Source organism: Bombina bombina, chromosome 3 (genome assembly GCF_027579735.1).
Source record: "Bombina bombina isolate aBomBom1 chromosome 3, aBomBom1.pri, whole genome shotgun sequence".
Lineage (NCBI taxonomy): Eukaryota > Metazoa > Chordata > Amphibia > Anura > Bombinatoridae > Bombina > Bombina bombina.
Window position 1 is genome coordinate 567,003,946 of NC_069501.1, and position 23,773 is coordinate 567,027,718.

The 23,773-nt window shown below is 37.5% G+C and overlaps 1 protein-coding gene across 1 annotated transcript; it reads left to right on the plus strand.

Annotated features, from left to right (window-relative positions):
- Positions 1-1,441: 1,441 nt before the first annotated feature.
- Positions 1,442-20,744, plus strand: RPA2 (replication protein A2). Its single transcript, XM_053704785.1, has 9 exons — positions 1,442-1,597; positions 4,844-4,953; positions 6,087-6,188; positions 11,423-11,536; positions 11,656-11,730; positions 13,169-13,282; positions 17,664-17,792; positions 19,852-19,946; positions 20,041-20,744. The coding sequence occupies exons 1-9, from the start codon at positions 1,582-1,584 to the stop codon at positions 20,123-20,125; spliced, it is 840 nt and encodes a 279-aa protein (XP_053560760.1). The 5' UTR covers positions 1,442-1,581; the 3' UTR covers positions 20,126-20,744.
- Positions 20,745-23,773: the final 3,029 nt, after the last annotated feature.

The following is a 23,773-nucleotide window of genomic DNA, read 5'->3' on the forward strand; positions in this document are numbered from 1 at the left end:
CTCAGTGAAAAAAACAGAAACTCAGTAGATCACAGAGGGCGGGTCTGAAAAACCCTCTTTTTTAATAAAAATGTAACCGCAATATTATGTTGCATAAAGCTAGCACTAATATAATGTTATATAATTCTGCACTTTGTGCAGAATTATATAACATTATTTTCTAGGTTTACTGGCCCTTTAAAGAAGCACTGTTTCTGGATTTGGGCCACGTTGGATCATGGTACTTGTAGTTTGGAAATTGCATTTGCATTTCATTTGCAGGCGTAAGGGAGCAGCTATTACAATGAGGGAGACTCCCTGAACTTCAGGGAGAGTTGAGATGTCTGGAATAGGACCCTTAAATTTGTGTGTATCTGTCTAAATTAGACATGGATCCGGTGGGATCCGGCTGTTTTTCTGTAAAAAAGTGTTGGTTCTGAAAGGACCCAGATGTTTTTGTGTAAAAAAAGTGGTGGATCCAGAAGTGTCTGGATGTGTTTGTGTGAAAAACACTTAAATTTGTGTATATCTGTGTAAATTAGACAAGGATTCGGCAACATCCGGCTTTTACCCACACCCTTTTATTTTCTATGTTTCTTTAAGGCATTACCAATGAAAATAAAGTGAATGTCAATTTTGATGCTAAAGTGCCCGGTTTTTAAAAATTTGATTAAAAACAGGGGCACTTTAATTCATCAAAATTTACATTTCACTCCTGTTGAGAAAAAAAACAACTTACCTTTTAAACATGAAAGCCGCTCCAGCTTCCTTCACCCGTCGCAAAGCCTCTTCCTGGGTCTATCACGGCGTTGAATCAGACACTGATTCCCCAGGGGGGGGAAGCCGTGATAATTGGAGGATGACCTATCCATCATTTCTGACGTCAGAAATGGCTTGCAACGACCGGAGGAAGCCGGAGCTGCTGTCAAGTTTAAAAGGTAAGTTTTTTTCACAACAGGAGTTAAATGTAAATTTTGATGAATTAAAGTGCCCCTGTTTTTAATCATTTTTTTAAAACAGGGCACTTTAGCATCAAAATTGACATTCACTTTACTACACCAGTTTCGTCATTATCCTTCTTTTCAGAGTTAAAATGTTTAGCTATAGCTATAATAAAGTGATCTGCAGAAAAGACTCGAAAATGCAGGGACACTATCAAATACATTTTTTTTATTAAAATACGTGCTCCAACTTTGATTTACTGAAATTTATTTTATGTTACAGTGTATATAGGATGTGTTATTTGACTTAATATAATCGTAACAAAAAAAATAACACTCTTTGGGAGAGAAGAAAAAAAAGCAGTTTTGCCCTGTACAAACATGGAACCTGTAACTTTAAAATGTGAGCAAAACAGGTACTGTATGTCGAAAACTCCAACACCGTCGCCTAGTAGTGACGTTGGTTGAGAGTAAATTATCTGAAGCCATGGCACAGAAGGTACTCACTGATTGGTAGAACAAGTTGGCGCGGTTACGACAGCACGTTCTGATTGGATGTACAGGTTAGCGCGCTGAGGGTTGTTAACACCGATTTGGCAGAAGATTTCGCGGGCTGAGTACTGTAGACTTTGGTGTTGGAGAAAGGTGAAAACCCAACAACATGTGGAACAATCACGGTGAGTATCGACCACCCGTTCCGTAGCACAGTGCGTGATATTTGTTGTTCTCGAGACACGTTATGACAGTGCACGAATAAAGTTACGGAGTCTATGTATGCGCGTCATCTCGCATGATGTAAACACAAAATACGTAGCTTTCATTTGGCATTTTATAAAACAGGTCTCTAACTTCGGTTTTAGCGCGTGTTAAATATAAAAGTCCTAATAAATTAAAATGGGATTTAATTTTCCTGCGTCACAATTGCTACATACTAATATCCCGACTTGTTTGTCTTTTATTCAATTACATGTCTTCTAGCGTGGTGTTAAGGTTTAGTTAATGCAGACATTGTGAAGATTAAATTCAGTAGAAGTTAATATTGAAATGTTATGTGCCAAAAAACATGTTAATGCTTGCGTATTTAAACTCTTAAGTACCATGGTCCAGAGATAGTTATAAACCCATCAACCTGTCCCATCATGTAACAAATGGGGCATGCAGATGAAATGGGCTGCAGGGTGGATATAAATCAATTATTGTAAAAAAAAAAAAAAAAAATCTGTTTAAAGGGGCATAAAACCCAAACATTTTCTTTCATCTTTTAGAAAGAGCATGCAATTTTAAGCAACTCTATAATTTCTATTATCCTGCTTTATTCTCTTGATATCCTTTGCTGAAAAGCATATCTAGATAGTCTTAGTAGCTGCCTATTGGTGGCAGCACATAGATGCCTCATGTGATTGGCTCATCCATGTGCATTGCTATTTCTTCAGCAAAGGATATCTAAATAATAAAGCAGAATAGATCATAGAAGTCAATTTGAAAGTTGGTGCAGATGCAATGTACTGCTGTCTCACCATTGCTCCTTCAACAAAGGATGCCAAGTGAATTAAGTGCGTTTTAATATGATTATGTCCTGTTAAGGTCTATTTCTCAACTCTGTATGTTTATTTTATAACATTTTGCTGTGAAGAAGTATCTGTTATTTCTGCAGACACAAATTCTCATTTTGAGAACTACAGAGCCAAGATAGAAAAATTGCCCAAAATAATTTGACAGAAACCTCTGGGATAGCATGACGTGCTTACAACCATGAACATTACAGCATCTTGTTGAAAAATTAAAAATTAGTCTATATTTCAGGTTTTAGATTATAATGTATCTTAAATAGAAACTATTTTAGCAATGACTCCCCTGCAATTCTATGTACACAAAATCAACCCATACTAAGTTTTAAGAAGCTTGCTGAATAGAAGATTGGTGTTGAATAGATCTGCACAAGGACCTAAGTTTGAGGAGGGAGGGGCAAGCATTAAAAATGAAATGTAATTGGTTTAGTTAAATAAAAATATTTAAATGAAGGTAATTTTTATTCTTTTTCTCCTCCCAGTAAAGTACAGTTGAAAAGTTGATAAAATATGATCGATTAACCTATTAAACTGGAGAGAGTTTACTTTCCAGTAATTTTATTGATTTCAATGCATATATGATATATAACCAAATCAGTAATGGTCTGATATAACTAGGGGAAAAAAATCATAAACCTTTATTCTAAAAATGAAAACGATGATTTAAATCAAATCCACCCTAATGGGTGGCGCTTGTCTGTTGGTAACGTATGGGTATACTTCAGTTTATGGGGCTGTCAGTTTTTGTGAGTCAACTGAACAGCAGGCACAGTTTGTTTCTTGAGGGGTGCAACTGCACATCACTGCAGTTAAAGTGAAGGTAAATTTCCCCTTTGTATAAACATCCGGAATGTTAGCAATATTATTGATGTAGTTTAATTCATCAGTTGTAATGAAATGACTCTTAACTTTTTAATGTGCTGAAATTCAAATACCCCGTGCCCTGGCCACCTACTTCAAAACATACTTTTTTTTTTTTTTTTTTTTTTGAGCTAACTGAACTGTTCTCCCGTCGGTGCTCTAGTCATACGGCCCTCACTTAATAATTTATTATTTTTTTTGTGTGCCTAGCGCACCAATTGGAGAACAGTTCAAACTGTTAGCTCACAAAAAATTGTTTTGAAGTGGGCGGCCAGAGCGTGGTGTTGTTTACATTTTAGCACTACATTAAAAAGTAAGTTAAAGTGTATTTTCATTGAAACTTGTGAATTAAACTGTCTAAAATATGGCTGTATAAACACTCTGGATCTGTTTATACAAACGGGAATGTTTATCATGACTTTAAGGTTTTAGGTGGTTACTGTGAGGGTAACACTAGTGTAAGTTGCTACACCAAATTCTTTTTGGGCATAAGAAGCATTAACATCTGTATTTGTAGCTTTCAACTCTTTACATGATTTATCAGTTCAAGCAGCTCCATTGTCAAGAAGGAGTGCAGTCCTTTCACATGTTATCTTTCTCCTGCAGTTTCTGTGGCCTACCTTTTTTGAGCTTTATATTTCATTTAGTGTTATGTGTTTAAAGGGACACTGAACCCAATTTTTTTTTCTTTTGTCATTCAGATAGAGCATGCAATTTTAAGCCACTTTCTAATTTACTCCTTTTATCAATTTTTCTTCGTTCGCTTGCTATCTTTATTTGAAAAAGACATCTAAGCTTTTTTTTTTTATATAGTTCAGAACTCTGGACAGCTCTTTTTTTTATTGGTGGATGAATTAATCCACCAATCATCAAGAACAACCCAGGTTGTTCACCAAAAATGGGCCGGCATCAACTTACATTCTTGCATTTCAAATAAAGATACCAAGAGATTGAAGAAAATTTGATAATAGGAGTAAATTAGAAAGTTGTTTAAAATTGCATGCTCTATCTGAATCACAAAATAAAAAATTTGGGTTCAGTGTCCCTTTAAGTTTGTGAACAGATTTTTCTCAGGCTCTGCTTTGTTACAGAGAGGGAGACTATAAAGTGCATCACAGCAGCAGCTTATTCACTCCTTGGTATCTTTGCCATTGATCCAACATCACTATCGGCAATCTTTGTAATTGACAGCACTGATTTGTAATATTCCTATGCTAGGTTATCCTTCATTGTCAGGCTGTATCTGAGCCCTGCAGCCTCAGTACTGTTGTGGGTGCTAATTATTTTTCATTCCCTGGATTTGAACATGCATTTTAAAACTGGTTGTAGAAATTTGTATGCATATGAGGAGACCATTAAAATGGATGTTAACCAAGTAACTTAACGTTTTTAAGTTTGTATGTTATGTATCTCACATGCGCACACACTAATGGACATTTTGAGTTACATAATGGACTACAATGGTAACTGGATTGTGTTGTTTCCCCTCTTTAGGTGGATTTGATGGTGGTTATGGTGGTTCAGGGGCAGGTGGTGGTGGTGGCTATATGCAGTCACCTGGAGGCTTTGGATCCCCTGCACCCACACAAGGAGAGAAGAAATCGGTGTGTATGGCAGTGGTGTATTAAAAAAATAAACATTATAGGTGGAGAGATGCATTTCTAATTATGGTGTTTGATGCATGATATTTTACATAAACAGTATTAAAAAAAAAATACTAATGGGATCCTCAACACTTTTTTTTTTTCTCCCCCCTCAAAATTTAGGAGCCAGCCCATACATTTAGGAGCCAGAAACTCTGCACATACTTTTGGCCATATAGTGTGTGTATGTATGTATATAGCAACATCATAATATAAAACTATATATATTTTTTTATAGCTTATCTGTGTGTGTGTGTGTATATGTGTATATATATATATATATATATATATATATATATAAGTGTGTATTTGTAATAAATGAATAACTGAAAAATACAAAAGTTGTTTTTGTATTTTACAGTTGTGAGGCCTAAAAAAAGATCCAGCTGCACCAAGTTTAAATCAGATTTGCTAGACACCTCATTTTTAAGACCCTTTATTTGTAAAATTCATACCATTGTTTAACACCAGTCACTGTCTGGTTAGCTTGTGCATTACCACATTTTTTTAAAGGGATAGGAAAGTCAAAATTAAACTTGCATGATTCAGACAGAGCATGTCATTTTAAGACACTTTTAAATTAACTTTTATTTTTAAATGTTCTTCTCTTGGTTTCCCCTGTTGAAAATAATTTTTTTCTTTTTTTTATAATCTTTTTCCTTAGCATCAGTATGACCTTTATATAATTTTTAAAGCTGTTGTGTACCATAATGAACTACAGTAACATTCAAGGTGATTTACCCTCTAGCCGATGAGGTTGGGTTAATATTAGCATTATTGTCTTTTACTTTGAAAAACGTAGTCATCCGTACAAGACATTGATTAGAGTTAGTGCTTCTTATGCTGACAGTCTTCATTGCCTCTGCATTTAATTGTAACTGCAACTCTTATTTCAAAGTAGCACTGGTTACTATGAGTGCTACAACTCAAATATATAATAATACTTTTAGAATTCAAGAGGCATTTGTTTATTTGCTTAGCTATTAAATACAAGTTAAGGCATATTTGGGCATCTTGTAGCAATAATAACATAATTATTTTGTTTGTCTTCTTCTTCTTCTTTTTTTTTTTTTTTTTTTTTTTTTTTTTTTAAGAGATCCAGAGCACAGCAGATAGTACCTTGTACCGTGTCCCAGCTGCTTTCTGCCTCCCAGAGTGATGAGGTGTTCAGGATAGGGGAAGTAGAACTTTCACAGGTGTGTAATGATCTTTCTTGTAAGTAGAAACCAAATACACAAACATGGGAATTTCTCAGATTTTTTTTTTTTTAAATGAAAGGTCTGCATTGTAAAATTAGCTTTGGTGTACATGCTTGCAAACATGTTATAGAAATTCTGTTAAATTAAATACTTAAAAATGTTCAGGTATAGTGTGGTATACCTTGCAGAAATATTGCCTTAAGTACAACATTCTGTATTTTTTTAAACACTGTCCCAAATATGTATGGTCCTCAGAGAGAGTGAAAAAAGCCCAAAAGATGCCTTGGCTGATCTTATTTTTCAGGAAACTACTGTAGAGGAGATCCAGGATAGGATCAAAGCTCTTAAATTGGCCAATACCTTTTATCTGTGATGCCAACATGCAAATGATTAGACTGGGAGCTAAGATGTCTAGTTTCACTGTGCTAGCTCGCAGAGCCCTGTGGTTAAAATCTTGGTCAGCTGATGTCTCTTCTAAGGCCAAGCTTTTAGCTTTACCTTATAAGGTCTGTTTGGACCTGGTCTGGCGGAAATCATTTTGGAGATTACAGGTGGAAAGGGATCTTTCCTACCTCAGGACAAGAATAGACCTAGGGGTCGACAATCTTCTAATTTTCGTTCTTTTTGCAACTTTAAGGAACAAAAGTCTTCCTCTTCTAAACCAGAGCAATCCAGGTCCTCTTGGTCAGCCAGCCTTGGAACAAGGGAAAACAAAACAAAAAGCCCTCAACTGACACTGACTTTACTTTTTCAGGAAGGCCTGGATTCGTGATGTCCCAGATCCATGGGCTGTGGGCATAGTATCTCAGGGTTAAAAGATAGGATTCAAGTCTTGCCCTCCAAGGGGCAAATTTCTCCTGTCAAGATTATCCTGAAACCAGGTAAAGGAGGCCTTCTTAAATTGTGTAAAGGACCTTTCCTCCCTGGGTGTCATTGTACCATTTCCTCTAAGGGAACAAAGTCTAGGATTCTACTCAAATCTGTTTGTGGTTCCCAAAAAGGAAGGGATTCTTCGTCCCATCCTAGATCTCAAGTGTCAACAAATTCCTCAGGGTTCCGTCCTTCAAGATGGAAACTATTCGTTCCATTGGTCTAGGAGGGTCAGTTCATGACGACCAGTGACCCGAAGGACGCGTACCTACACGTCACCAGTTTCTCAGATTTGCTTTTCTTGTCAAGCATTTTCAGTTTGTTGCCCTTCCGTTTGGTTTGGCCTCAGCTCCCAGAATATTCACAAAGGTTCTGGGAGCGTTATTGGCAGTAATTTGATCCCATGGAATTGTGGTGGCGCCTTATCTAGGCGACATTCTGCTTCAGGCGTCATCTTTTCAACTAGCCCAATCTCATATAGAGATACTGTTGTCTTTTCTACGTTCCCACGGTTGGAAGGTGAATTTGGAAAAGTTCTCTAATCCCATCTACCAAAGTGTGTTTCCTAGGGGCAATCATAGATTCCCTGTCCATGAACATTTTCCCGACGGAGGTCAGAAAATCCAAACTTCTTGCTGTCTGCCTTTCGTCCATCAGTGGCTCAATGCATGGATGTGATTGGTCTGATGGTGGCATTCATGGACATCATTTGTTTTGCTCGGTTCCATCTGCGACCGCTGCAACCTTGTATGCTCAGTCAATGGAATGGAGACTATTCGGATTTATCACAGAGAATAAATCTGAACCCTCTAACAGACTCTCTTGGTGGATGTCGCAGAAACATCTGTCTCGGGGCACTTGCTTTCTGAGACTTTCCTGGGAGATTGTGACTATGGACATCAGGCTCGGGAGCTGTTTGGGCTTTTCCGAAGGCTCAGGGCCTTTGGCCTCGGGAAGAGTCTTCTCTTCCCATAAACATCTTGGCGTTGAGAGCTATCGTCAATGCCCTATCAGCGTGGCCTCATCTGTCTTTAGTCCGGTTTATCAGATTAGTCAGACAACATCACCTCAGTGGCTTACATCAACCACCAGGGAGGAACTCTGAGTTCCTTAGCCATTAAGGAGGTGACTTGCATTCTGCAGTGGGCTGAAGCCCATGATTATCTTCTATCTGCCATCCACTTTCCAGGAGTGGACACTGGGAGACGGATCTTTCATCCTGGGGAGTGGGCTCTCCATCCAGAAGTGTTTTCTATCAGATAACCCTCAGGTGGGCGTTCCAGCGTTGGATCTGATGGTGTCCCGCCAAAACTCCAAGGTTCCAAAGTATGGTTTGAGGTCGAGGTCCTCAGGCCGTTCTGATAGATGCTCTAGCGGTTCCTTGGAGGTTTTCTCTGACACATCTGTTTGCTCTCCTTCCAAGAGTCATTGATTGTATTAAACAGGAGGAAGCATAGGTGATCCTAATAGCTTCTGCGTGGCCTCGCCGGATCTGGTAAGGATGTCATCTCTACCCAAACCTTGATACTCTAACGCTGACTGCTTGGAGATTGAACGCCTAGTTCTGACTAGACGTGGATTTTCTGAAGCGGTCATTGAAACTATGCTTAAGGCTTGCAAACCTGTTACTCACAAGATTTACCATAAGATATGGAGTAAATATCTTTATTGGTGCAAATCTAAGGGGCTCTCCTGGAGCCGGATGAAGATTCCCTGGATTTTTTTGTCCCCAGGATGACCTGGAGAAGGGTCTATCGGTCAGTACTCTAAAGGGTCAGATTTCTGCATTATCTATCCTTTTGCACAAACGTGTGGCAGAATTATCAGACATTCAAGCCTTTGTTCAGGTCCTGGTAAGAATCATTCCTGTGTTTAAACCTGTCGCTCCCCTGTGGAGCCCTAATCTAGTTCTTAGTTTTGCAGCAGGCTCCGTTTGAGCCAATGCATGTTGTTGATATAAAATTATCTTGGAAGGTTGTGTGTTGCTATTTCTTCCGCTGGAAGAGAGTCTGCAGTGTGATTTTCCCGGTACCTTATTTTTCATGCTGATAAAGCGGTCCTTCATACTATACTTGGTTTTCTCCCTAAGGTGTTGGTGGATCGAAACCTTAATCAGGAAATTGTTGTTCCTTCTTTTTGCTTAACTTGGATGTTTTGCGGGCTCTAAAATTTTACTTACAAGCTACTGAAGATTTTCGGCAGTCTTCTGCCTTGTTTGTTTTCTCTGGAAAGCGTAAGGGTCGGAAGGCCACTTCTACTACTCTGTCTCTCTGGTTGAGAAGTTTGATTCGTTTGGCTTATGAGACTGCTGGACAGCAGCCTCCTAAGAAAATTACGGCTCATTCCATTAGGGCTGTCTCCATTTCTTGGTCTTTTAAATATTGAAGCGTCTTTGAAACAGATTTGCAAGGCGTCAACATGGTCCTCTGCATACTTTTCCAATTTCTACAAATTTGATACTTTTGCCTCGGCCGAGGCTTCTTTTGGGAGAAAGGTTCTTCAAGTGTTGGTGCCTTCTGTTTATGTCCTCATGCCTTTTTTTTTTTTTTTTTTTTTTTTTTTATCTCTCTCCTCCCTCCCTGTTCATTTTGTGTCCTCTAGCTTGGGTATTGGTTCCCCCAGAGGCAGAACATTTTACTTTCTGCAATGAGATTTTTTTTGAAATGGAAAATTTTCCTGTAGGTTATTTTTGAATAAAATGTTAAATTAGACAACACATCTCAGATCACTGCATGTTCTGCCTTGGGGTTGGTTCCCACTAGTAATTGGAATGACTTTGTGAACTCTCCATGTATTAGGAAAGAAAACAAAATGTATGCTTACCTGATAAATTTCTTTCTTTCCGGACATGGAGAGTCCACGACCCCGCCCTCTTCATAATTATAATTCAGCAGTTTTGTTGAGTAAACCTCAGGCACCTTTTAACCCTTGTGTTTCTTCTTTCTCCATTTTTTTTTCTTCGGCTGAATGACTGGGGATTATGGGTAAGGGAAATGACACTTAACAGTTTTGCTATGGTGCCCTTTGCTTCCTCCTTCTGCTTGCCAGGAGTTAAATATCCCACTAGTAATTGGAATGATGCTGACTTTACATGTCCGGAAAGAAAGAGAAATTTATCGGGTAAGCAAAAATTTTGTTTTTGTGTAGGATGTCATTGATGATTTAAATATAAAAAAATGTTTCTCTGATCTGTAGGATCTCGTGTGATGTCATGCAAAGCACCCAGGGCAGGGGCAGTTTAAGTTGTGAATCTCCTTCCTCTTAACGTTTTATTAAGAACTTGATCTATAGACATTACGTAATTTCCTTTTTTTTTTTTTTTCCTCTTTAATTCACATGCACAATGCATGGTTTTTATACTTAAAGAAAATATACATATCACAAAATACACAGGAACATCAAAAGGAAAATTAAGATTAAACAGCATTTAGTAATTATTTGAACACTGTACAATAAGTCTGACATGCTGAGCTTTGCACCACACACAATGATTACTTTACAACACAAATAGCTCAAACACTAATTTGACAAATTTTCACCCAATGTAACAGCAGATCCTTACAAACACAATTTATTCAAATACCATTTTCATCTAATACCAGTTTCAATTTAAAATATCTCCTAAGCTACTAAACCTAATCCCTTAAAATTTTGTTGCGATTCCTCGTTTGTACAGTGTCTCGGGCCATAGAATCACATTTCATGAAGCTCCCAACGCACAGTTTTTGTGCAGATGTTTCTTCCAGAGACAGTTTGGAACTCTGTCGTGATGCAACAGATTATAGACTATTTTTACGTGCCTTAGCACTTGGCAGCTCTGCTTTATGTATACGCATGGTCTTTCACTTTGTGGTTGAGTTGTTTTATTTGCTCCTAGCCGCTTCCACTTCACAATAATAGCACTTGAACTTTTTAAGAAATTTCACAAACTAACTTGTGGCAAAAGGTCGCATTCCATGACAGTGCCACGTTTAAAGTCATAGCGCTCAATTGTCTATGGCGATTTCATTGCTATGTGCTGGATTTTATGCACGTTATCACTAGGTGTAACTGAATCAGGACATTTTGCAAGCCGGTTGGTATTATGAAATAGCCGGGTGGGTGGCATTGTAATACATTGTAATAAAATTTTCTCCTATCCAAAAGCACATATTGTATAATTTAACCTGTATTTAATGTCGTAATAAAATGTTAATATTGGCTAATTTTTAGATTAATATTGTTTTTAATTTTAGCCTGGTGGTTAGTAAAATCAGCCGGGTTGTGCATCCATTAAAAAGATCCTTGGTGTATATAACATACACTTATGTTTTATGTATATTCATAATTGCTTTTCAAGTAATATGATCCTTATATTGCAGGTCACAGTGGTTGGGATAGTAAGACATGCAGAAAAGGCTCCAACAAATATTTTGTATAAGGTGGATGACATGACTGCAGCACCCATGGATGTCAGGCAGTGGGTGGACACTGATGTAAGTATTTAACACATTGCAAGTGCTGTTATGTTCTTGATGCAGCTGTCTTTATTAATCTAATTTTAGTATTAATCTATAGAGCACTACTTTTGACCAACTAATTTGTATTTTGTTAGGAGGCAAGCTGTGAAAATATGGTAGTTCCTCCTGGCAGTTATGTTAAAGTGGCTGGTCACCTTCGCTCCTTTCAAGTAAGTACATTTTGATTTAAAGGGACAGTCTACTCCAAAATGTGTGTTTTTTTTTTTTTTATTATTTATTTTTTTTAAAGATGGATAATTGTGCACAACCAACACTTTCATGTTGTACTTTTTTACCTCCTGATTACCTTGTTCTAAGCCTTTGCAGATTGCATTGCATTACTTTGCAGTACCCTTTCAAAATCTTTTGTACGACTACAGTGATCGACCAACTAGTGTGTAGAATGTTGCAGGGTTAGGCTTGTAAAATCTGTAGTAAACACTTCCAGTTCTCATTGCGTTTAAAAAGCCTACACTTTTGAGTGTTAAAGGGAAAGGGGAATAAACAAATGATAAAATATTTTTTTTTTTTTTAGCTACTCTTAATTATACAGTGTTTAATATTGCTTTTAATACTGCATGGAAAAGTTGAACAGAAGATAAATCTAAAATTAAAATGCACGTGTACACAACAACGGTTAAAGGGACAGTCAACACCAGAATGTTTGTTGTTTAAAGGGACACTCAGATTAAATTAAATGCTCACGATTCAGATACAGCATGTAATTTTAAACAACTTTCCAATTTACTTCCATTAAAAAAAGTGCAGTCTTTTATATTTACAATTTTTGAGTCACCAGATTCTACTGAGCATGTCCAAGAATTCAGACTATACGTATATGCATTTGTGATTGGCTGATTGCTATCACATGGTACAGGGGGGAGTGGAAATATACATAACTTTGAAATTTGTTATAAAAAAATCTACTACTCATTTGAAGTTCAGACTAAGTGCTATTGGGTTGTCTTATTATCTTGCATTTGTTGATTATGCAAATCTAATGTGTTGACTGGTCCTTTAAAAAGATAGATAATTCCTTTATTACCTATTCCCCAGTTTTGCATAACCAACACTGTTTTATATTAATACACTTTTTACCTCTGTGATTAACTGGTTTCTAAGCATCTTCTGACAGCCCTCTGATCACATGACATTTTATTTATCTGACTTTTAGCCAATTAGTGCAGTGTCTGCCACAAGTCACAGGCGTGATCCGTGTTATCTATATGGCTTACACGAAATAGCTCTCCCCTGTTGTAAAAAGCAAATATAAAAGCATGTGATTAGAGGCGGCCTTCAAGGGCTTAGAAATTATCATGAGCCTTCCTAGGTTTAGCTTTCAACTAAGAATACCCAGAGAATAAAGCAAAATTGCTGATAAAAGTAAATTGGAAAATTGTTTAAAATTGCATGCCCTATTTAAATCATTAATTTTTTTTTTTTTTTTTTTCACTTGACTGTCCCTTTAATCAAGTACCGGTTGCTTGTTGGCTGATAATGTACAGACATGTCCCTGTCCACCAATTTACAAGTATAACACGTTTTTGTTCACCAATATATATTTTCCTGTGTTGGCAACTTACATCAGTGTCCTTTTTTTCATTTTAGAATAAGAAAAGTGTTGTAGCATTTAAGATAACACCAATTGAAGATATGAATGAATTTGTATCGCACATGCTGGAGGTTGTCCAGTCTCACATGATTCTCAACAGCCAGGGAGCAGTAAGTTCTATATATTATCATTTCCTACCTAAACACTGTAATATGATGTGACTGGCCAAAAAATATTGGTTCCCCCCCCCCCCCCAAGTCAAATCCTTAGCATGATTATTTTTTTTTTTCTCTCCCTAAGAAATAATCACATTTCCAACCTTTTTCATTGTACCTGTCTAACTTAACTTTAAAGATACTAACATACTCATGTGCTGTAATGAGCACATACAGGGTTTGGACAAAATAATGTGAACACCTGGGAAATTGGCGATTTAAGGTGTTTGGACCACTATATGCCTTTTTATACAGCTTACAACCTTCTTGGAATAGATTCATACAACTTTTTTGAATAGTCTCCAGCGGAATGTTGTACCATTCGTCTTTCAGAACATCTGTCAATTGCTTCAGAAATGTTTGATGTTTGCTTCTTGCTGTGCTCTCCAAAACTGCCCACAGTGGTATTCAAGTCAGATGATTGTCTGGCCAGGATAGATGTTGAAGTTCATCTTGGTTCTCTACAGTCCAAGACTGAACTGTTCTGGCATTGTTTATAGCAGTCTTCTGCTTTCCAGGTTTTATGATCATGACACCATCCTTTTCTCGTTGGTTTCTACCATGGATGTTGTCTTTGTTAGAGGGACACTAAACTAAAAATTTTTTTTTCTTTAATGGTTCAGAAAGAGCATACAACTTTCTAATTTACTCCTATTTTTTTTCTTTCTCTTGCTATCTTTATTTAAAAATCAGGAATGTAAAGCTTAAGAGCCGGCCCATTTTGGTTCCGAACCTGGGTTAGGCTTGCTTATTGGTTTGCTAAATGTAGTTACCATAAAGCAAGCACTATCCAGGGTGCTGAACCTAAAATGGGCTGGCTCCTAAGCTTTAAATTCCTGCTTTTTAAATAAAGATAGCAAGAAAACAAAGATAAATTGATGGTAGGAGTAAATTAGAAAGTTGCTTAAAATTGCATGCTCTATTTGAATCATGAAATTAAAAAAAAAAATGGGTTTAGTATCCCTTTAAGTCAGGGGTGCCCAATAGATAGGGATCTACCAGTAGATCCCGAAGGCCCTTCTGGTAGTTCATGGCAGATGTGGTCTCAACACTGCGCATCAGTAGAGTATGGTTGCTAGGGATAGCGCTTTAACGCAGTGTGCAAAGGGACAGGTCGGACACAAAAACTGCTACAGGATTGGATCTTGAGGGACATCGATTACAAACAATCGATGTAGATGATTTTTGAACAACTGGCCTATCAAAAGCATGATTTGAGTGAGTACTCTCCCAATGGATATGGCGGTATAGTTAGCAGGCCAAGCGTCAATATATTATGCATGACGCACTATTGAAATTTATTTGTGCAAGCCTGCGGTGCAAAGTAAAGGTGGTCAGTGGCAGTTATTTGAATGCAATGTTTTGTAACATGGCGCAAGGGGTTTCTCCTGTTAACCAAAGTTAGTCAGTGCTACTTTTGTCGTCAGGATTAATCTGTTGTATCTTTATGCTTTTTAACATTCATGTGTTGCTAAATCATGCAACCTTAACCCCTTAACGACCAAGGACGTACGCCACACGTCCTAAAAAAAAAAATACAGTTAATGACCGAGGACGTGTGGCGTACGTCCTTGGTCTGGAAAGCAGCTGGAAGCGATCCTGCTCGCTTCCAGCTGCTTTCCGGTTATTGCAGTGATGCCTCGATATGGAGGCATCCTACAATAACCCCCCCTTGGCCATCCGATGCAGAGAGAGCCACTCTGTGGCCCTCTCTGCACCGGACGTCGATGACCGGTATCGTTGGTGGGTGGGAGCTTACGTGGGAGGCGGGTGGGCGGCCATCGATGCTCTGTGTGGATTGTTTGGGGGCGGGACCTACGGGGGAGCGCGCGTGTGCACGGGGGGTGGCGTGCGTGCACGGGGCGGGAGCGGGTGGGAACCGCTACACTACAGAAAAAAAAAGTTGTTAAAAAAACTAATAAAATTTAAATATTAAAAATGTAATCTAAGGGACCTGGAAGGGGTTGGGGGTTGTTCTTGGTGGGGGGGGGGGGAGCTACACTACAGAAAAGGGCATTTTTAAAAAAAAAAAAAAGGCAATTTTTTTTTACAAAACTGGGTACTGGCAGACAGCTGCCAGTACCCAAGATGGCGCCCATTAAGGCAGAGGGGAAGGGTTAGAGAGCTGTTTGGTGGGGGATCAGTGAGGTTGGGGTCTAAGGGGGGATCCTACACATCAGCATATGTAAATATGTTTTTTTTTTTTTTTTTTTTTTTTTTAAAAAGGACCAAATACCTTTTTATTTTAGTACTGGCAGAGTTTCTGCCAGTACTTAAGATGGCGGGGACAATTGTGGGGGAGGGGAGAGAGCTGTTTGGGAGGGATCAGGGGGTCTGATTCAGGTTGGAGGCTGAGCTCTACACTAAAGCTAAAATTAACCCTGCAAGCTCCCTACAAGCTACATAATTAACCCCTTCACTGCTAGCCATAATACACGTGTGATGCGCAGCGGCATTTAGAGGCCTTCTAATTACCAAAAAGCAATGCCAAAGCCATATATGTCTGCTATTTCTGAACACAGGGGATCCCAGAGAAGCATTTACAACCATTTGTGCCATAATTGCACAAGCTGTTTTGTAAATAATTTCAGTGAGAAACCTAAAATTGAGAAAAAAATTAACTTTTTTTTAATTTGATCGCATTTGGCGGTGAAATGGTGGCATGAAATATGCCAAAATTGGCCTAGATCAATACTTGGGGTTGTCTACTATACTAAAGCTAAAACTACCCCAAAAAGCTCCCTACATGCTCCCTAATTAACCCCTTCACTGCTGGGCATAATACACGTGTGGTGCGCAGTGGCATTTAGCGGCCTTCTAATTACCAAAAAGCAACGCCAAAGTCATATATGTCTGCTATTTCTGAACAAAGGGGATCCCAGAGAAGCATTTACAACCATTTGTGCCATAATTGCACAAGCTGTTTGTAAATTAAGTTAGAAACCAAAAGTTTGTGAAAAGTGAACGATTTTTTGTATTTGATTGCATTTGGCGGTGAAATGGTGGCATGAAATATACCAAAATGGGCCTAGATCAATACTTTGGGATGTCTACTAAAAAAAAATATATACATGTCAATGGCTATTCAGAGATTCCTGAAAGATATCAGTGTTCTAATGTAACTATCGCTAATTTTGAAAAGAAATGGTTTGGAAATAGCAAAGTGCTACTTGTATTTATGGCCCTATAGTTTACAAAAAAAGCAAAGAACATGTAAACATTGGGTATGTCTAAAATCAGGACAAAATTTAGAAACTATTTATTTAGCATGGGTGTTTTTTGGTGGTTTTAGATGTGTAACAGATTTTGGGTGTCAAAGTTAGAAAAATTGTGTGTTTTTTTTTTTCTTTCCATTTTTTCCTCATTTTATATATTTTTTTTATTTTTATAGTAAATTATAAGATATGATGAAAATAATGGTATCTTTAGAAAGTCCATTTAATGGCGAGAAAAACGGTATATAATGTGTGGGTACAGTAAATGAGTAAGAGGAAAATTACAGCTAAACACAAACACCTCAAAAATGTAAAAATAGCCTTGGTCCCAAACGGACAGAAAATGGAAAAGTGCTGTGGTCATTAAAGGGTTAAAGGGATATGAAACACCCTTTTTTTTTATGATTCAGATATAGAACATGCAATTTTAAACAACTTTCTAATTTACTCTGATCAATTTTTCTTCATTCTCTTCGTATCTTTATTTGTAAAGCAGGAATGTAATCTTAGAAGCCGGCCTATTTTTAGTGGGTAGCTCTCGTTGAGCTGGTCATTTGAATTTGAAAAGTAGATCCCAACACAAAGTGTGGGCGCCCCTGCTTTAAGTTCTCTGTGGGCTGTTTTTTGTGGAAACCAGGTCTTCAAGGTAGTTGAGTTCTGCTGTCACTTTTGCTGCAGTAATTCTGTGTTTGGTCTTAGTGTTTGATGGTCCCTATCATTCTGTTTTTGCCCACTAATTTTATTTGCAGATGAAGTCTTGCCATACTTTGCGTGAGCTGTCATAACTCTGGAGACTGTTGCTCTTAAAACACCAGTGTGGCTTTTACAGTACAGACGGTACTGCTTAATGGGCTCCTGATTTGTCCTATTTTACAGTCGGACAAGTCATTAATTTCATTGACCACTTTTACTCACCACCACTTTTTTTTTTTTTTTTTTATTATACTATAGCATACACAAATTTATATCTAAACTATATAATATTGGTGTTCAAATACATTTGTCAAACCCTTTTTAGTCATATTTAAATTATTCAATCAGAATAATTGTTTGTAAATGAAAATACTTAATTTCCTTATGGTTGAAAACTAATGCTTTGATTTGTGCTTTTTAAATTAAAGCAAACGGGAGGAGTATCTTCTCATGCTCTCAGTACTCCAGGACACATGGGAATGACAGATACATCAGGAGGATCTTTTAATGGAGGGAATAGCATGCAAACAAATGGACTGACTGCCCATCAGAGTCAGGTAAAGGATACTGATAACAAATTACATGGTTGTAATTACATGGCTCAACTTTATTTCCTTTTGTCCTTCTTTGTCTTGTGAATTTTGATGTGTTCTTATCTGTATATGGGAGGATAACAAAAGTAATATTGGGTTAAGGTTTTCTAGGTGTTGGTTTATAGTATGTCTATAGTATGGCTTCAGGCCACCTTCCTATGGAATGATGTGCACATACAGTGGATATAAAAAGTCTACACACCCCTTTTAAAATGTCAGGTTTCTGTGATGTAAAAAAATGAGACAAAGATAAATCATTTCAGAACTTTTTCCACCTTTAATGTGACCTATAAACTGTACAACTCAATTGAAAAACAAACTGAAATCTTTTAGGTGGAGGAAAAAAAACCCCTAAAATAATGTGGTTGCATAAATGTGCACACCCTCTTATAACTGGGGATGTAGCTGTGTTCAGAATTAAGCAATCACATTCAAAATCATGTTAAATAGGAGTCAGCATACACCTGCCATAATTTTAAAGTGCCTCTGATTTAACCCTGAATAAAGTTCAGCTGCTCTAGTTGGTCTTTCCTGAAATTTTCTTAGTCGCATCCCACAGCAAAAGCCATGGTCCACAGAGAGCTTCCAAAGCATTAGAGGGATCTCGTTGTTAAAAGGTATCAGTCAGGAGAAGGGTACAAAAGAATTTCCAAGGCATTAGATATACCATGGAACACAGTGAAGACAGTCGTCGTCACAGTGACATTACCAAGAACTGGACGTCCCTCCAAAATTGATGAAGACAAGAAGAAAACTGGTCTGGGAGGCCTACAGCAACATTAAAGGAGCTGCAGGAATATCTGGCAAGTACTGGCTGTGTGGTACATGTGACAACGATCACCCATATTCTTATGTCTGGGCTATGGGGTAGAGTGGCAAGACGAAAGCCTTTTCTTACGAAGAAAAACATCCAAGCCAGGCTACATTTTGCAAAAACACATCTGAAGTCTCCCAAAAGCATGTGGGAAAAGGTGTTAAGGTCTGATGAAACCAAGGTTAAACTTTTTGGCCATAATTCCAAAAGCTGTTTGGTGCAAAAACACTGCACATCACCAAAAGAACACCATACCCACAGTGAAGCATGGTGGTGGCAGCATCATGCTTTGGGGCTGTTTTTCTTCAGCTGTAACTGGGGCCTTCGTTAAGCTAGAGGGAATTATGAACAGTTCTAAATACCAGTCAATATTGGCACAAAACCTTCAGGCTTCTGCTAGAAAGCTGAATATGAAGAGGAACTTCATCTTTCAGCATGACAACGACCCAAAGCATACATCCAAATCAACAAAGGAATGGCTTCACCAGAAGAAGATTAAAGTGTTGGAATGGCCCAGCCAGAGCCCAGACCTGAATCCGATTGAAAATCTGTGGGGTGATCTGAAGAGAGCTGTGCACAGGAGATGCCCTCGCAATGTGACAGATTTGGAGTGTTTTTGCAATGAAGAGTGGGCAAATCTTGCCAAGTCAAAATGTGTGCTGAAAAACTCATACCCAAAAAGACTGAGTGCTGTAATAAAATCAAAGGGTGCTTCATTAAAGTATTAGTTTAAGGGTGTTCACACTTATGCAACCATATTTTTTTTTTTTTTTTTATTTCCCTTTATCTAAAAGATTTCAGTTTGTTTTTCAATTGTGTTGTACAGTTTATAGGTCACATTAAAGGTGGAAAAAGTTCTGAAATGATTTATCTTTGTCTCATTTTTTACATCACAGAAACCTGACATTTTAACAGGGGTGCGTAGACTTTTTATATCCACTGTATCTACTAGACCTAGGCCCCAGTGACTTAATTCTTCCCTTGTTTTAAGAAATTCATTTTACGAGTGATGGTGGCTTTTGATTTTCCGGATAGGTTATAGCATAACGAAATGGATATAAGGGTAACGAGAGAGACTAATATAATTTCCAATCCTTTTCTAGGTTCTTAAATAAGTGGGAGTCTGTGTTCAATAGATTAGCTTTCTACTAAGTGTGACTGGTTGCTAATTAAGTTTTAAGTAGGTGTATAATTGTTTCTATTTTTCAGATCTTGAATCTGATCAAAAGTTGTAGAGGAACAGAAGGAATGGCATTTGATGAGCTGAGAAAGAGACTTAATGGAATGAATGTAAATACAATCAAGTAAGTATGAAAGCCAAAATAATCTCTTCAGTTTACATGTTCAGCTGCTAAAGTTCAAGATATAAATTGCTCTAATGTAAATCTTCCCACCCAGGCAAGCTGTAGAATTTCTCAGCAATGAAGGTCACATTTATTCTACAGTGGATGATGAACATTACAAGTCAACAGACGGAGACTAAATTAAAAGTGGCTCCATCTTGATGTTTAATGCAACAGAAATGGTGACAATGATGCTGACTGGGGACCCATCTTCAAATATATGGTCCCCGCAAGTTGTTACTTCTCACATTCAAATCATGCAGTACTGGCATGTTTGACAGTTTGTTCATGTCAATATCAGTCTTTCTACAATTAAACTGTGATGCACTTAGTTTCTGTTTTTAGATTTCAAAAGGTTTAATATTAAAATAAAATATGTATTTTTGTTCCTCCACACACAAATATTTTGGATAATTTGCTTGCCTAACTATTCAAGAGTAAATGTAGGCTGCACTTTCACAGTGGAAAACCTTTATTGCAAAACAAGGATGACCAAATTGGGTTGGATAAAATACCAGATGCTGACTAGATTGGGCACTCTGATGTAAATGTATGCGTAGGAGACTTGGATTAAAAACTTTAAAACTTACAATCTTAATACTTAAGAAACCTGTATATAAAAATTTGTCTACATTGTAAGTTGAGTAATGGATATTTTCTTAAAACAAAAAAGACTGCTTGTAGAGTGTGCTGTTTTTCTCTTGTTTTTTTTTTTTTTTCTTTCAAAATAAAATGTAAATAAGTATTGGTTTAAAAAAAGTGTTGCTTTTTTTTTCCTGCTTGTTTTAAAACTGGGAAAATTCTGGTTTGGTTTGCCTTAAATTCTTTTACTAATCACTGACTTCACTTCAAACAGATACAATTTAGAAAGCTACCACTGTATGTCTGTAGTAAAAGAATATATATATAAAAAAAAAATGTTGTTCATACAGAGCATAAAATAATAATTATAAAAGTTTCCAATTTACTTTAATCAAATTTTCTTTGTTCCCATGGTATTCTTTGTTAGATATACCTAGGTGGGTGTTTGAAGCACTACATGGCAGGGAACAGTGCTACCATCTAGTGATCTTGTAAAGGGATTACAATCTTGCAAAACTGCTGCCATATAGTGCACCAGAAGTAAATTAGAAAGTTTTGTTTTTAGAAATTTAGAGGGTGGGTTGATTTCATAGGGTCGGAATAGTAGAACTTAGAATATTTAATTATACTAGAATGTCACTCTTGAGTTTTTGATCTTTGATACAGGTTGCACAGTATGTGAAAAAGAATATAGATGCTTAAAAATAAGTGGCTGCATTCTGTTTTGTAAGGTTTGGACAGCACACCTGTTTTTGGCTTCCAGAAGGCATCCTTTTACTTTTGTAGCTTTTTTTTTATTAATTAGTGACCACAAAATAACAGAAATATAAAAAACATAAATCTCTTGCATCATATAAACATTTTCTTTATCTGTTATACAAAGAAAAATAATAATTGAATCCGTCCCTAGTTTTCTTGCCTAATAAGAAATGTTCTTACATTACTTATAATTATCATTAGCCTAAATAGGGAACCTACCTTTCAGTATAGCCATACAGAAGAAATCTGACATCCTAAAGGGTAAAATGAACTGTCTCTGTACTCTATTCAGCAATGAGGTTATCATTTTTTTTTATTTTTTTTTAACCATTTTCTGAAGAAAAGTTTGACTCCCTTCTCATATAGCATATTTATCTCATATTGATCTAGTTTAATCTGCATAAGCATTTTCCTCTAACTCTCAAGCTTTTGCTATATTTGGATTTTAACAAACTCAAGATATTTCTTCCTAATATTTGGAATCTCTTTTCAGTTTCATATGTTTTATTATATAAAAAGATTATACGTTTAATGTTGGTGGATATTTCTATTGAGAAATCTGTTCAGCCAATATATGACCAGCTTCGAGAATTTTTGGAATTTGGGGCAGCGCCAAAAACTACTATATCTGCCTTAGATAAACTGCATCTAGAACATTTAGCTCTGTCCTGTGTTGACCATCTGGAAAGATTTGCCTGAGACAGATATGCTTTATGTATCCGTCTCAAATGAGATTCTCACACACTGTCTTGTAGTTTTAAAAACTCTTCTAATACTCTGGCAGATATCATCAACTGTAATCTCCCTAAATTCTTTTAACCACTTAATATGTATTTCTTTTTAATGGCACAATGAGTCCACGGATCATCTTAATTACTATTGGGATATTCACCTCCTGGTCAGCAGGAGGCGGCAAAGACCACCACCGCAAAGCTGTTAAATATCACCTCCCTCCCAACCCACTCATTCTCTTTGCCTACGTTAAGTGCAAGGAAGTGGTAAAGGTAGGTGTTAGAAAAGATTCTTCAATCAAGATTTTATTATTTTTAAAGTAGTACAAGATTGTGCTGCTTTGTCCTGTGGTGTAGCCGTAGTCCATATCAGTCTCTTCAGTAGAGCAGTGGTGGCTTTAGAGCAATGGGCACTTGTTGGACATAATTCTCACTGCGCCTCCCATACTGATACTGCCCTAATCTGAAAAACTGAGGGATCTTACTCAGTCTTTTACTTTTGCACAGGTCCATAGGAGGGAGAGGGCCTCTTAAACCTGGGAGCTGCCTTTACTGTCGGGCAGTTGAGGAGTTAAGTGCTGACTTGTTATCTGGGGGATAGGACTCTGAAACGGAGGCGCTTGATTATTGAGAGGACAATGAAGAGACTTATGTGAATATCAGCACTTAAAGGGACAGTCAACACCATAATTTTTGTTGTTTAAAAAGATAGATAATCCCTTTATTACCCATTCCCCAGTTTTGCAAAACCAACACTGTTATATAAATACACTTTTTATTTCTGATACTAACTGGTATCTAAGCATCTTCTGACCTCCCCTAATCACATGACTTTTAGTTATTTTGCATATAGTTGCATTTTAGCCAATTAGTGCAGTGTCTGCCACTAGCCACGAGCGTGATCACAATGCTATCTATATGGCCTACATGAGCTTGCTCTCCCCCGCTATGAAAAGTAAATAAAATAGAGGTGGCCTTCAAGGGCTTATAAATTATCATATGCACCTGCCTAGGTTTGCTTTCAACTAGAATACCAAGAGAACCAAGCAAAATTGTTGATAACAGTAAATTGGAAAGTTGTTTAAAATTGCATGCCATATTTGAAAAATTAAAGTCTTTTGGACTTGACTGTCCCTTTAAGACAGTTACAGCGCAGGCACTGGGGGCTGGATACTTAAACTTATGGTGATTCTTATCTCGCAGCGTTTTAATAATACGGTAAATGACTGCTTTGGCACGCCCATGATGGGCAGTTCTAGAGCAAGCATTGCTCGCCTTTTTCTGACTGCCTCTTCCTGTTAGTCGGAAGAAGTCTCGTTACCCATTTTTACTGCACATCTAGTTAAAGTAGCGCTTGGTAATAGTGTCAGCTGCGCATCTCTGGAGCAGATGCGTGTCGATTAGACTGCAGTGTTCTGGTGCTGGGAAACGGATCCTGTATGTGCAGTGAGGATCGTTTTTCCTCAGATAAGTAGGCACCTCAGCAAGGTACTGCTGAATAGTGGAGTGATCTGTAGGGTATTTCTTTTTAAAGACACGATGAGTCCACCGATTTCATCCTTGTGGGATATTCACCTCCTGGTCAGCAGGAGGAGGCAAAGAGCACCACAGCAGACCTGCATATATAGCTCCTCCCTTCCCTCACACTCAAGTCATTCTCTTTGCCTACGTTAGTGATAGGAAGAGGTAAAGTGAGGTATTAGATTCTTCAATCAA

Bases quoted from the DNA above. Each gene is read 5' to 3' on its own strand.
- RPA2 (XM_053704785.1), top strand. The intron at 4,954-6,086 runs GTGTGTATGGCA...TTTTTTTTTAAG, and splicing joins CACAAGGAGAGAAGAAATCG to AGATCCAGAGCACAGCAGAT. The intron at 19,947-20,040 runs GTAAGTATGAAA...CTTCCCACCCAG, and splicing joins ATGAATGTAAATACAATCAA to GCAAGCTGTAGAATTTCTCA.